At 43.4% G+C, this 11,998-nt stretch overlaps 1 protein-coding gene across 1 annotated transcript; it reads right to left on the reverse strand.

Annotated features, from left to right (window-relative positions):
* Positions 1-1,166: 1,166 nt before the first annotated feature.
* Positions 1,167-10,944, reverse strand: NARFL (nuclear prelamin A recognition factor-like). Its single transcript, XM_010083320.1, has 11 exons — positions 10,909-10,944; positions 10,624-10,719; positions 8,943-9,086; positions 8,478-8,610; positions 7,947-8,081; positions 7,722-7,840; positions 6,463-6,592; positions 6,145-6,217; positions 3,593-3,730; positions 2,567-2,724; positions 1,167-1,618 (listed from the first exon to the last, which is right to left on the reverse strand). The coding sequence occupies exons 1-11, from the start codon at positions 10,942-10,944 to the stop codon at positions 1,380-1,382; spliced, it is 1,401 nt and encodes a 466-aa protein (XP_010081622.1). The 3' UTR covers positions 1,167-1,379.
* Between the last annotated feature and the right edge of the window lie 1,054 nt (positions 10,945-11,998).

Consider the following 11,998-nt stretch of genomic DNA (forward strand, 5'->3'; position numbering starts at 1 on the left):
TTTTGTCCACTTTACTTTCTGCACAGTCCTTCCTCCTCACACAGCAGTAACTGGGAAAAGGAGAAATCCTGAAGTGACTCAGTAACGCGATTCCTAAGTTCATATTCACTTGCAGCTACAGGAGTCACCAGGAGAGATTCCAGGTCTGCCAGTGTCCCTTCCCCTCCCGTTCAGGTACAGCTGCACATCCTCCCCCTGCTGCCTGCCCCCCTCCGCGCGCACTGGGACTCCAGCAAGCCTGATACATCAAACAGACCAAACCTGAGTTATTCATTCAGTGGTTTTTCTGTGAATAGTCCTGAAAACACCCATACGTAAAAATACAGGGAGCAAGCCAGGCACACGTCACGTCCCGTAACAAAAGACCAGATCTGTGTCACATCCATCTGTCCTCTGGCCAGGCACCAGCACACGCGACGTTAAACCCGACGGGCTCCTTCTGGTGAACTACTTGTAACAATTTCATCTCACAGCTGTCTTCTATTACCTTGTGTAAGGTAACACTTTTCAGAGACACCAAGGACTTTGGCCTTGGTTGGAAAGAAAGCTAGCAATAAATTCTTTCTTGAAACACTGTAAAAATTTGTTTTCTCTGAATTTAAGGATATAATCCATCAGTAACTGGCTGTGACAGTTCTGTGACTCTCTCCACTGTGCCTTTAGGAGAAGAGACATGTAATTGCCCACAGCTATAGACAATTATTGTAATTAAAGGAAAAAAACCCCCTCCCTCTAGCTTTTTTTTCTTAAACAGTCACTCAAGTCACATTTCAGCAGGCAAGAGCACAGCCCTCGAGATGATGCTGGTCCCCTCCCCGCCAGGGCAGACAGCACAGCTGGACCTCCAGGGCAGCCAGCGGGGGCAGCGAAATGGAGAAACAGAACCCAAGGTCTAACTACGAGCATTTGTAACTAAGTGGGGTTGTCCCGACAGAGAGAGCCATACAGCTCTGCTGTGAAAATACAGCAAGGCCTGGACGAGTCAGTGTCGTGTGGCACAAAGCTCAGCGAGGCTGCAGCCCACAGCAAGCCACATCCTTCAGTACCTTAAATACCTCAGGTCTGGTAGGAACAGGGTTGCAAAGGGAGCACAGATCTAGCCCGTATGGACTGCGTAGGGGCTTGGATGCGTTACTGCTTCCTTTGACATGTGTTCTAAGTCAGCATTTGGTTTTTATTTACATAACTTCAATAATTATTAAGCTGGAGGAATTCATATTGCCTGCCCCTATGCACGTTACCTTCCCATCCCTAATGAGAGTCAGACTCCCTGTGACGGCACAGAACTTTAGTGTCTTTTGAGAATCCTAAAGAGAACTGAATTTAAAAGGCACTGAGTGTATCTGCATCTGGGCTTTGCAGAGCTGCTGCTAGCGTCTTCACCATTTGATGTTAAATCCAGTGCTTGTTTTCTCCACCGCGTGGTACTCTGTGTGCAAAGCTTTTGCAGCCTTTCCCGACTCTGCGCCCCCCAGCCACTGCTCATACAGTTCATTTACAGTCCGGTTCTTCTCTGGAATTTCAGTCTTATGAGACTCGTACAGCCTCTCCACTCGCTGAAGCTGGTCCTTGCTGGATTCACCGTCGGGTTTGATCTGACCTCCTCCGTTTAAACAGCCTGTGTGCAACAAAGTGAGAACACGTCACCCAGTTCAGAAAGCACTTCAGCTTCATCAGGAGAAAAAAAACCAAACCACCAACTGCAGTTAACTTACTCTGCACCTGCAAACAGTCACAGAAACGAGAACACCATTCTAATTGGGGTTCACTCCCCAGTTATCTAACTCCAGCAGGGTGGGCTGCAGCTCTCCAGAGGAGGTTGTTAGCCCAGTTTTCCCCAGTGCTAATTCAGCCCACAGCCAGCTGTGTGAGGGCTGCCAGGGAGACCGAGGTAAGAAGCAGCAGCAGGGAGCTCTCCCTCTCACCTCCTGCCTCCAGAAAAGGGCCAGAGCACAACCCAGGGGAGAAGAGCTTTGGAGCCGCAGATGAAGGTAAGACAAACACTCCTGGGGTGTGTTTGGGGTTTGCTGTTGGGACAGAGAACAGTTGTAGCTGCCAAGAGCAGCAGCTGAGCATCGCTTCAGGCAGGGTTCGAGCTTGGCCGTGCTCTCTGCTGGCGGATTCAAAGAGAAACGGGGGGAGAAAAAGGGGGCTTGCACCAAGTGGGAAAGGGAATGAAATAGGCAGAAAGGGACTTACTTCACCAGCCCTAGCAAGCATTCTCTGAAAGCATAATGGTCAATTTTGTGCAATTTTAGAGGAGGAATCTCTTCATCTACCACAGAGCTCAGAAAACCAGGAGGGCCTCAAAAGCACTGGTTGTGCAAAATTTCTGCTATGGAATGTAAGTGTAATTACTTGAATCCTGAAGAATTACTAGCTTCTAGGTAGGGAAATACACAAACAACCTGGAAATTCTGATGCTGTGACTATCACATCTCAAGAGTTTGAAGGCTTTGCCACAATACTCAGGATGTGAGAAAATGCCTCTTGTTGTATTTTAGTTATAGTTACATACAGCTTCCTACAGCTCCAGACTGTAACAGTGCAATCTCTGCAGCCTTACCTGACGGGCAGGCCATGACTTCAACGTAGTGATAGGGCGATTTCCCTCGTTTCAACTTCTGCACTAAGTTCTGTATGTTTCGAAACCCATATGCCAAAGCAAACTGGAGCAGGACCACTCCATCCTTCTCCAGCGTCACCTCCTGGAAGTCCTTGTTTCTGAGGAACAAGACCAGAGACAATGTCTTATCCAAACTAACTTATATTTTCAACTTCAAAGAGCCCTGTGCTGAAACCAAGTTCTTTGTGAAATCTTGTTCAAGAAAGCTGTCCTAGTTCTTTGCCACCCAAACAAAACAGATGAAGGAATGAGCTTACAGATCCTTTTCCAGTCTTGGTTGAGGACCTGCCACCCAAATTGAGTGTGCTGAAGAACACCTGTGCTGAATAAATCCTTAAAATCTAAGCAAATGGAGCCTAAACAAAAGTTTCACTGTGATAGGCCTTCTGAGTTGGCTTCAGCCAACTTATACATTAGTGAGGCCACTGAGGAAACTTTTAAATTGTAGTGGGTCATAAAACCAGGGAGCAAACCATTATCGAAGGCTTCCAGACTCCTAAGGTTAGTGGAAATATCTGTTCCTGATAAAAGAATACGTAATTTGATTTTTATCAAGTATTTCATATTGAGCCTCTCAAAGCCCTGACACAAAATCTTCTGTTCTGTGACAGCAAGATTAGTAATGCCATCTACGTCACTGCTCTGGCTGCAGGTGAGGAAGCCCAGCTCCATGCAAGCTCTGTCTTCTAAATTACTCTAAAAATTGTCTGCAACTTGATACTGGGAAAATCCATCAGGCCAAAATAAAGTGTGTGGGCGGCGAAGGGGTTAGAAGTCTCCAAGGGAAAGGCTGCACGGAGCGCAGCTGATTTATTGCTCAGCAACTGTGGGAGTGAGAAACCAATTCCCATGCCTTGAAGTAAAATGTTTAACATTGCGAAGAAAGTTTCAGCGCATCAGCAAGATAACAGCATGAACAGAACTGCAATGAAAATAGTGCTTTCTGTAGGACTTTAAACTTCTTACTTCAAAGGTTTGTACTGAATTGTGTCCACTTGAATTCCAAAGAGCTCCTTGGCTGCATACTTATAGATGTGCTCCAGATAGCCGCCAGAGCCTCCTCCCGCGTGGCCGGTGAGCTCCTCTTCTGCAGTGCTACTAAACCTGGGGGAAAGGAAGAAAGAAGCAGTTTTAGGGGAACCTTTGATAGACCAGGACAGCCCGCACAAATGCAGAGGTCCAGGGGACTCAAAAGCAAGAGAACAAGCCACAGACCAACTTCTGAGCTGCCACCTTTTCCCTTTCTCCTGGAAACCAACTATTTATAGCTTCAGAGCCCAGCAGATTTAACCCTGTGCTGCCTAGCATCCTTTGAGTCAAGCTCAGCGGAAATATTGTCACACGCTGCAACAAGGCCTGACCTATGTGCTGCCAACATAACCTTCATGTATCAAAAATATGTTTGGGAATGTTTGAGCTACCCAAGCAATTACCTGACATGCATATTTTGTTAGCTTTCTGTTTAATACCGGGACAAAGATTCTGGGTTACACTTAGAAATGAGAGGAGGAAATACTGAAGCACTGGCGGTATGGGTGGGGGCAGGCTGCGCTCCTCTGGGAGCTCACAGCCCAGCAGAAGTCCTGCCTCGGGTGAGAGACAGCTCAGCAGTGCTGAGGCTTTGCTGCAACATCAGGAAAAGCAGAGTTCACTACTGAGAGCTCTAGTTCTGTGTTACAGCACATTTTTTGAAACCAGCTACTTCAGATGTGGTTGGTGGGACATGAGAGAACACTCCTGGGAGGTACCAGCGCTCTGATCACAAGCACGGAGAGATGAAATCTGTGTTGCTGGGGTTTCATTTGCTTGAAGTTATGAAACAAAGGTGAACACACCTAATGATGCTGGGACACACATGGCTGTCCTCAACAGGATCCTGGCTCAAGTGCCACACGTTTTTGGTGTTGAACAATGATGTTAACGTAAGTTCTGTAGTTCTAGTTCTGCACAACTAATCCCATCTCACTGGCATGCCAAAACACAACCAACTATTTAGAGGTCAAGATAATGTTTCTGGAGAATAGCTCACCAGATGGAAGCCACAACAATAGCTTTTGTTATGAGAGAATAACAAGATGAGGGATCTGCTTCTAAGCACTCATCAGGCAGTGACACTTGTATTCTCCTACAACAGCTGCAGAGGGGAAAACACTTGAATTCAGGCCAAACAATTTCAAGTCAAATCGAAGATGTTGCCTCTGGCAGATAAAATCTCAGCTTTGGAAGAACTGCAGAAGGCAACACTTTAGCCTGCAATCACCCTCAGAAACTATTTTTAATTTGATCTTGTTTACAGGAACTGAGCTTCATTAACAAAACATTTCAGTGTGTCTGGCCTCACGTACTGCTACTCTCTTAAAAGGAGGCTGCCAGTAAGCCTCAGCGCTGGCCTGGAGCGAACGGTTATACCAGCAAAAGTTCTGGGATTTCTGGCACTTTATCTCCTTCTTGCTGCCAAATGTAATAACCTCTTAATGGGCTTTTCCACGTGCTGGAGGATAAAGCAGAACAAGAGCAATCGGACTGCTTCTGTGAACGCTCCAAGTTCCGAGGAATACGTGCTGATTGTAACCAGTCAATTTACTGAGGATGTTAACGCTAGCAAAAGGTTATAGAGGCACTTCATCACCACGAGCGTGAGGCCTAGCGCTCAGAATGTACTCTTAAGAAGGTGGCCAGAGATTTTTATCAAGTAATTAGATGTTCAGTTCTATGTTATAACTTCGATAATGTCATTTCCTAAGGGAACCCAAACACTTCAGAACCTTTTCTACTCCTCACTTTGCTGTTAGTGGTGTAACAATAAAGTAGGTGGAACAGAAGCACTTGTTTACATGGACAACCTTCGAAGTTGTACTTTAGGGACTCAACCATCCAGACATTTATTGTAGCTGAGAATACTTTTTTTTTTTTTATGTGAAAGCAATCTGTGCTTACACTATGTCAGAAAAAAGACATCGATCCTCTGAAATGCAGCAGAAGAAAACTGAGGCTCTGGGCATGCACATTATTTTAAATTTATTTTTTTAAACGAAGTATCCCTTACATGAGAGGGATTGGACAACAGTCTCTGTCTCACATTCTCCTTCTTTTCAGAAGCATAGGAGTGACCAATGTTTTTAACAATTAGAACTAACCTAGGAAATGGTCTGCATGTAAGGACACTGCCCATCCGAGCAATTTGTACTTCTCTGCACAATTGCTTTGCCATGATACTCTTTCTGAGCTAATTCTAGCAATCCTGCTGATTTAACAGTGAGAGCTGCTAGTCCTTGGCCTGCTAAAATCTAGAACAAATAGTTACAGATTCTCCAAAGGTGGAAATTCATCATATTCTGTAGATTAAGTATTTTAATGCACAGTTGTACTGGTTCAAGGGACACAAGAAAACAAATCAAATGCAAACACATGCAGCCTTGTGTGGAACAGTAGTGGAAAGGCAAGTTCTGCTAAAGAACTCTATAAATACTGGATGAAAAAGAACATGGCTGAAGATGCAAATAAGATTTTCTTCTTACATGGTATCCAGCGGAGCAGGATCTATGTCTGATAGAGAAACTCCTTCTTGTTCCAACAATTTTAGCACTTCTCCTAAAACAGAGCCACAGACATTAAAAATTCTTATTTTGGGGATAAAGGAAAACGAAATCCCCAGATCAGTACATAAGACTGCATGTGCAATTTTTACCAGGATGCGATTTGCATTATTAAAGTGGGATTATACAGCAACGTCCATACACTACACCCTCTATCAGAGACAGAGGGTTATTAAAACTAGCAAATGCCTTGCTCTGAGGCTTCCAGAAATCAGCCAGACCACCTCTGGCTCTGCTTACCTGTGGTGATTACACAGTCCACATCACGAGTTTGGTACTCCTGGTTGAAGAAGTCTGGCCTTGAAGCCTCAAGCTTTTTGTCGTAACAGGGCATTACTGTTACGTGGTATAGCCGGTCGGGTGTTACGTGCTGGAAGAAAGACAAAGCTGTGCAGTTGTATTGGCCAATATCAAACGTATCTTGAGGGAGAAGTTTTCCAGGTACAAATGAGAATGATGAAACTAATGCCACCATGCCTCTGGAAATACTCCCCATTATTACTGAACATTTATTTTATATATATGTGTACACACGCATATTTATATGCATGTTATTTCTCTCAGAGAACCCAATTTTAGTCTGTAGCAAGCGTCAGCAGTGTGGTGTTTTACAGGTTTCCCCCACCTCCTTTTGCTAGAACAGATGATCCAGCCAAAGTCAGGCAGTGGAGTGAATTTTGGATTATGGAGTTAGAGAACGTGCTTCCTCTGTGCCACTAAAACCCAGCCCCTACATCAGCAACTAAGGAACGATCTGGAGGCAGACAAAAACCTCATGACCATCCAAGAAATAAGCACAGGCTGAGGAAACAAATCATTGACTCAAGGCCATTGTTTCAGTATGTTGTGCCAAATATTCTTACTAGCTGCCAATTTTTGTAACAAGTATGCAGACGTCAGCATTTACTTAATGCAAGTGTTAAACCCCTGCTCATTAATGGACAATAAATCATACAGTCAGAAGTGGCATTTAAGATTCTTACTGGACAAATCCAGGCTATAACTCTAGTCTTTATCAAGTTTACATCTGGCAAGATTCCAAAGGTTAAAGAGTGAGAACAGAACTAAGTCAAACTGAAGCAGAACATGAAGTTGGGAATGAGCGAGTAATTTTTAGACAAGACATGATCTGCACGTATGCACTGACTGACGTTTTGTCTTGGTGAATAACTTAAAATAAATTGTCCTAAGTCTAAACAACATGGAAATACCACACACAGACAAGATGGGAGCACAAAGATGCTGAAAAATAAGTTTCTCTAGCCTTCCCAAATAACATGCAGAGGCTTTAAGCAGTCCATGAAGCACGAGCTTAGTGTTACTGTCTTAGTTGCTAACTTCTCATTAGATAAAATACAAGTGAGAAAGATGCTGCCTTTGGCAATATAATTTTTACCTTGAAACTGTAATGTATAATGTAGCAAAACAAAAAACATATCAGTTTAAAGCATTCCATTTTAGCAGTTTGGGATGAAGCATAGGATACTTCAGGACCTTACCTGCCGTTCTGCAAAATGGCCCTTGACCAGGGAGCCCATCACCTGCTGCGGAGACTTGGTGGTGCTGATGTAAGGAATGATGAAACTGCCGTGGGTTTTCTCTGCATAGCAGATCCAACCTGGTAAGAATGTAATTTGCAAATCAGCTTTTCTATTTTTTTTTTGTTCTAGTGTACTATTAGTATAATAATTATTATTATTTCCATAACTAATCTAATACCATACCTGGACAGGCAGAAGCCAGCATGGGCAAAGCCTTTCTGTCTTCAGATTGCTTTCGAAAGCGTTTTACAAACTCTCGTTGGCTCTCCAGTAGGCTGAAGTTTCTTGAGAAAGTTGTATCAAAAACATAGTGCACACCTAGGCAGTACAGCATCTGCGTTAAAATTCACCAGAAAGATATGGCAACCTACAACAAAAAGTCCCCAGACAAACCGGATGCAAACTGCACGTCCTATCTATGGGTACGAACTGCCACAGTTGAGGGTGAAACCTTTCCCCTCTACGTCAGCACAGTAACACGAGCAAAAGTGACAGGAGGGCTGCAAATCATTCAAAGATCCTCCCTTCCATGACTCCAAGTTTATTACGCGACTGAAGTTGCAGACAGTTTGCATTCTAGCTCATGCTGATTATGAAACATTATGAGTCCCTGGGGAGGTTAAATCACATCAACCTTGTGCACTTAGAACAGTTACGCTTAACGCCCACCCCAGAGCCCCCTCCGCGATTAACCCAACGCAATACCACACTTGCCTAAACTTTTAAAAAATGCGGTCAACTTCTTTGCTGTTTCCAGAACACCCATTTTACATCTTGCAGCTAGTGAAGCTCTGGATTGCGGTGACACGGAAACCACCACCAATTTCTGTTCATTGGGAGCGGCGGTCTTTGAAAGGCAGACACAAACAACAACACTGTTCAGACAATAGTAATATGGCGCATGCAGAGCTTTCAGCACACTAGAACATCAGAAAGTATCTCCCAGCTTAACTCTGAAGTCAGTAACTTAGTACATTTAAGGTCCTTTCCAAACCCACAATTATGTTTTAAAAATTGGAAAAAAGCACAACAGTGCACTGAGAATGTCCTCAGAGCCTTCAGATATCTGAAACTAATTTTCACGTGTGCTGTTTCCGTGCGTGCTTCTGCAGAGGCATCACACCAGCCTATTAAAACTTTCAAACTCTGCAGCCTACCTAGCTGTGACTTGTCACCTACCTTGTTAAAAGTTAGCATTTTGCACAGCTCTTCATGGCTCTGTTGGGTGATTAGAACACTCTCTGCCGAGGTAATGCAGCCACTACAGGCTAAACAGTCGTTCAGAGTAATTTTCGCTTTTTCCAGTTTTTGTGCTCCTCCATCCTACAAAGAAACAGATTGGACTCGGTTCTGATCACAGTGTAGAACTGGGCAGCAGTTTGCCCCTCTTTACTCTATTTAGTAACAAAGTTGATGCCCTTTTTTAAGCTCGGTTTATCGTTTAAAAAAGTATCTTTTTATTAAGATAAGGAGGAAGACAAGTATCTTTGAAGTTTGCTCTTTTACCAGCATTTATTTGGCTACATAGATGCAAATACGCTGAGAAACCTCAGGAAAATTCTAACAAGACCAAGAACATAACTTCAATCAAATACAGAACAGTCGCTTACGCCACAATTATTTGTGCTACCTGGTGGGCTGATATGGCTCCGAAACACTGAAATTATCCTATCCTAGAAGCAAAGAGGGTCTGTCCTGCTCGGTTTTCAACTCGTGGGTGGCTGAAGACTGGGTTAGCGTGGCTGACATGCTGCAGATTGCAGCTGCTCTCGTAACCACAGAACTCTAGACCACGGAGCTGTTCAGCGCCCATCTCCAGAGTGCTCCGAGTATTACGCTGGAGAAAGCGTGCCAACTTTGTCACCTCTGTCAGATGTGGTCATGTTATTGAATCGTACTGGAGCTGCTTCTTCACAGGAACTTGAATTTCATTCCTTCCAAAACAGACTGTGTAACCAGACAAGCTCCACTCACATTTTTAATTGATAGCGAGTGTTCTGCAATCTTTCCGTGTGCAGAACTTACATGGACACTGATGGGAGAACTGTACGGCAGCACATCAAAGACAGTGTGTGGCTTGCCACTGGAAGGAAATATTTTTCATAATATTTGACCTGAATAAGTCAGTTTTCCCATGAGACTTTCCTCTTAAACTTCACTTCTCAATAAAGTCAGAAATAGACTGAGCAATTAGGTACCACTAAATGAAAATTTTAAAATAAGAACCCAGACTTCTTTGGAAGTGCTGTATCCCCCTTCCTTAAGTCAAAAGGTCATAATCTGCTTAAAGTTAAAAGTACTGTTTCTAGATTAATTCCCAGCTCGGTTAAGAAATGCTAACCATTTCTGTGTAAACAGGAAAATCATTCTCCAAAACTTGGCATTAATTTTGTAAGCAGGAGGCTTATGAATTCTGCAGGCTATTTAACAAATAATTTGAAATATTATTAAAAAAAAACACAGTAAAATTTAAGAGTATCTATTTCAATCATTTTAGGAGTGAGCACTCTGCTGTATGACAATACAATAAAAGACAGTCTCAAATAATCTAGGAATTGCTAATACTTAAGTATTGATGACAAAACAGACTTCTCATCTTATCTGCTCTTACACTGAAAAACATTGCTAATTAATGTCAGTGCCTCAGAGCATAAAAGATGATCACAAAATCAGAATTACCGGTTATAAAACCAGGTGATTAAAAAGTTGGACTTTGGAAAAAAGATACAAGAATGCTGACAGCAATAGCTTTTACTTTTCTAACATCTTGGTCCTCTTTGAGGCATTAAATTCAAGTACATAGCAATACACTTGCATTTTCTTGGTATTTTACACAGTAATGAAGAAAAAACACACATACCTGATCGATCTGAAAATAGCTTCCATCTGCTTCAATTTTGATCTTAGCTGCTGCTTTTCCAGGCTTTTTTTCCACTTTTACAGGTTTGATACATTCCTGAAAAAGTCCAAAAGTGAGGAGACGAGCAATGAAGTGTGGAAGAGAAACTAGATTTAATAGAAACTAGAATGATCAAACCCAAAGATTTCTTCTAGGCTGAATGCTGCTTAGTCTCCCTTTAGCTATGCTGGATTTACTTACAGCATCTACAACCACCACGGGAAAACAAAAGCCAAAACTGCTTACCCCTCTTTTACAGAAGGAACACTTTTCCAGCATCATACCAAAAGCAGAAGAGAATTCTGTTCTCCTTTCTGAAGAACAGAGCTGTGTTTTACGGAGCCTTGAAAAGAACTGAGGCTTGCCTGCACAGTCCTCCTCTCTAAAATCTTACAGATGATGGTGCATTCTTCATTGCAAATTGTAACCAACGGAGGCGTGGTCAAAACATGTGGCTAGTGCCAATGAAGTTTCATTTCATGTCGAAAGGACTCTGACGACCTCACATGGACTGCTTCCAGTGCTCTGTATTGTTCTGTGATGAAGTCTCAAGGGTGTTTTTTGCATTTTCTGTGAATTTTATTGTTCAGGCACCTTACAACTCCTTGTCCTACTTCTACAGCTCAGATTCTCTTTGCTTTTTACCATCCTTGCTCTGCCAACATCTTCAGTCCCTCCCACCCCCCAAATTAATCCAGCGTTACTACATTTTGAAGATTTGGAGACTACCAGGAACGAGTCATAACAGTTATGTTCACTTAATAAAACAAACAACGATCTCTATTTGAAACAGAAAAGCATGGAATTTACAGGAAAGTCTTCACTAGGAAATGCAAGTACTGCAGGAGAGTTAACGGGGTTCGTTATGCCCCCTTCCACTGATCTCGCTTCAGGACAGTTTTCCTGCTCTCCTTGCAAGCAAATACATCCCAGATTAATTACCATCTTGTACTTTTGCTAGTGCTTGAAGGCTCCCAAAGGGAACAGTCCTGACCCATCCTTGCTGCTCATTCCCACCTCTCTGTCACCTACTCCTGACCGCTGGCAGGAGCATCTGTGCGGATGAGTAGCATGCAAGGAAACTTGTTTAGCCTTAAGGTTTTTTTGGGGGGGCCTAGATCAACATTTAATGGGACAGATTCCCAATCGTGGTGGGAATGACCGACTGGCTGCGGAGCCAAGATTTCTCTCTTCAGCTGCTTACAGAGCCTCGCACCAAGCTGCACTGCTGCCCTCCCTGTGCCCTTCAAGCTGGCTGGAGCAGACAGCGAGGGACCTCGGTGCTTTTGTCCTTTTTCCATTTTATTTAACAGCACCCCAAGGACGCCTGGGGGGG

This window comes from Pterocles gutturalis, unplaced genomic scaffold, assembly GCF_000699245.1.
Source record: "Pterocles gutturalis isolate BGI_N339 unplaced genomic scaffold, ASM69924v1 scaffold34030, whole genome shotgun sequence".
In the NCBI taxonomy this organism is placed as follows: domain Eukaryota; kingdom Metazoa; phylum Chordata; class Aves; order Pterocliformes; family Pteroclidae; genus Pterocles; species Pterocles gutturalis.

Excerpts from the sequence above, each read along its gene's own strand:
- NARFL (XM_010083320.1), bottom strand. The coding sequence starts at position 10,944 with ATGATGCTGGAAAAGTGTTCCTTCTGTAAAAGAGGG. Across the intron at positions 8,082-8,477 it reads CGCATTTTTTAAAAGTTTAG|GTGTGCACTATGTTTTTGAT; the intron begins GCAAGTGTGGTA and ends TGTACTGCCTAG. Across the intron at positions 3,731-6,144 it reads CCTGCTCCGCTGGATACCAT|GTTTAGTAGCACTGCAGAAG; the intron begins GTAAGAAGAAAA and ends CCTTTCCCCCAG.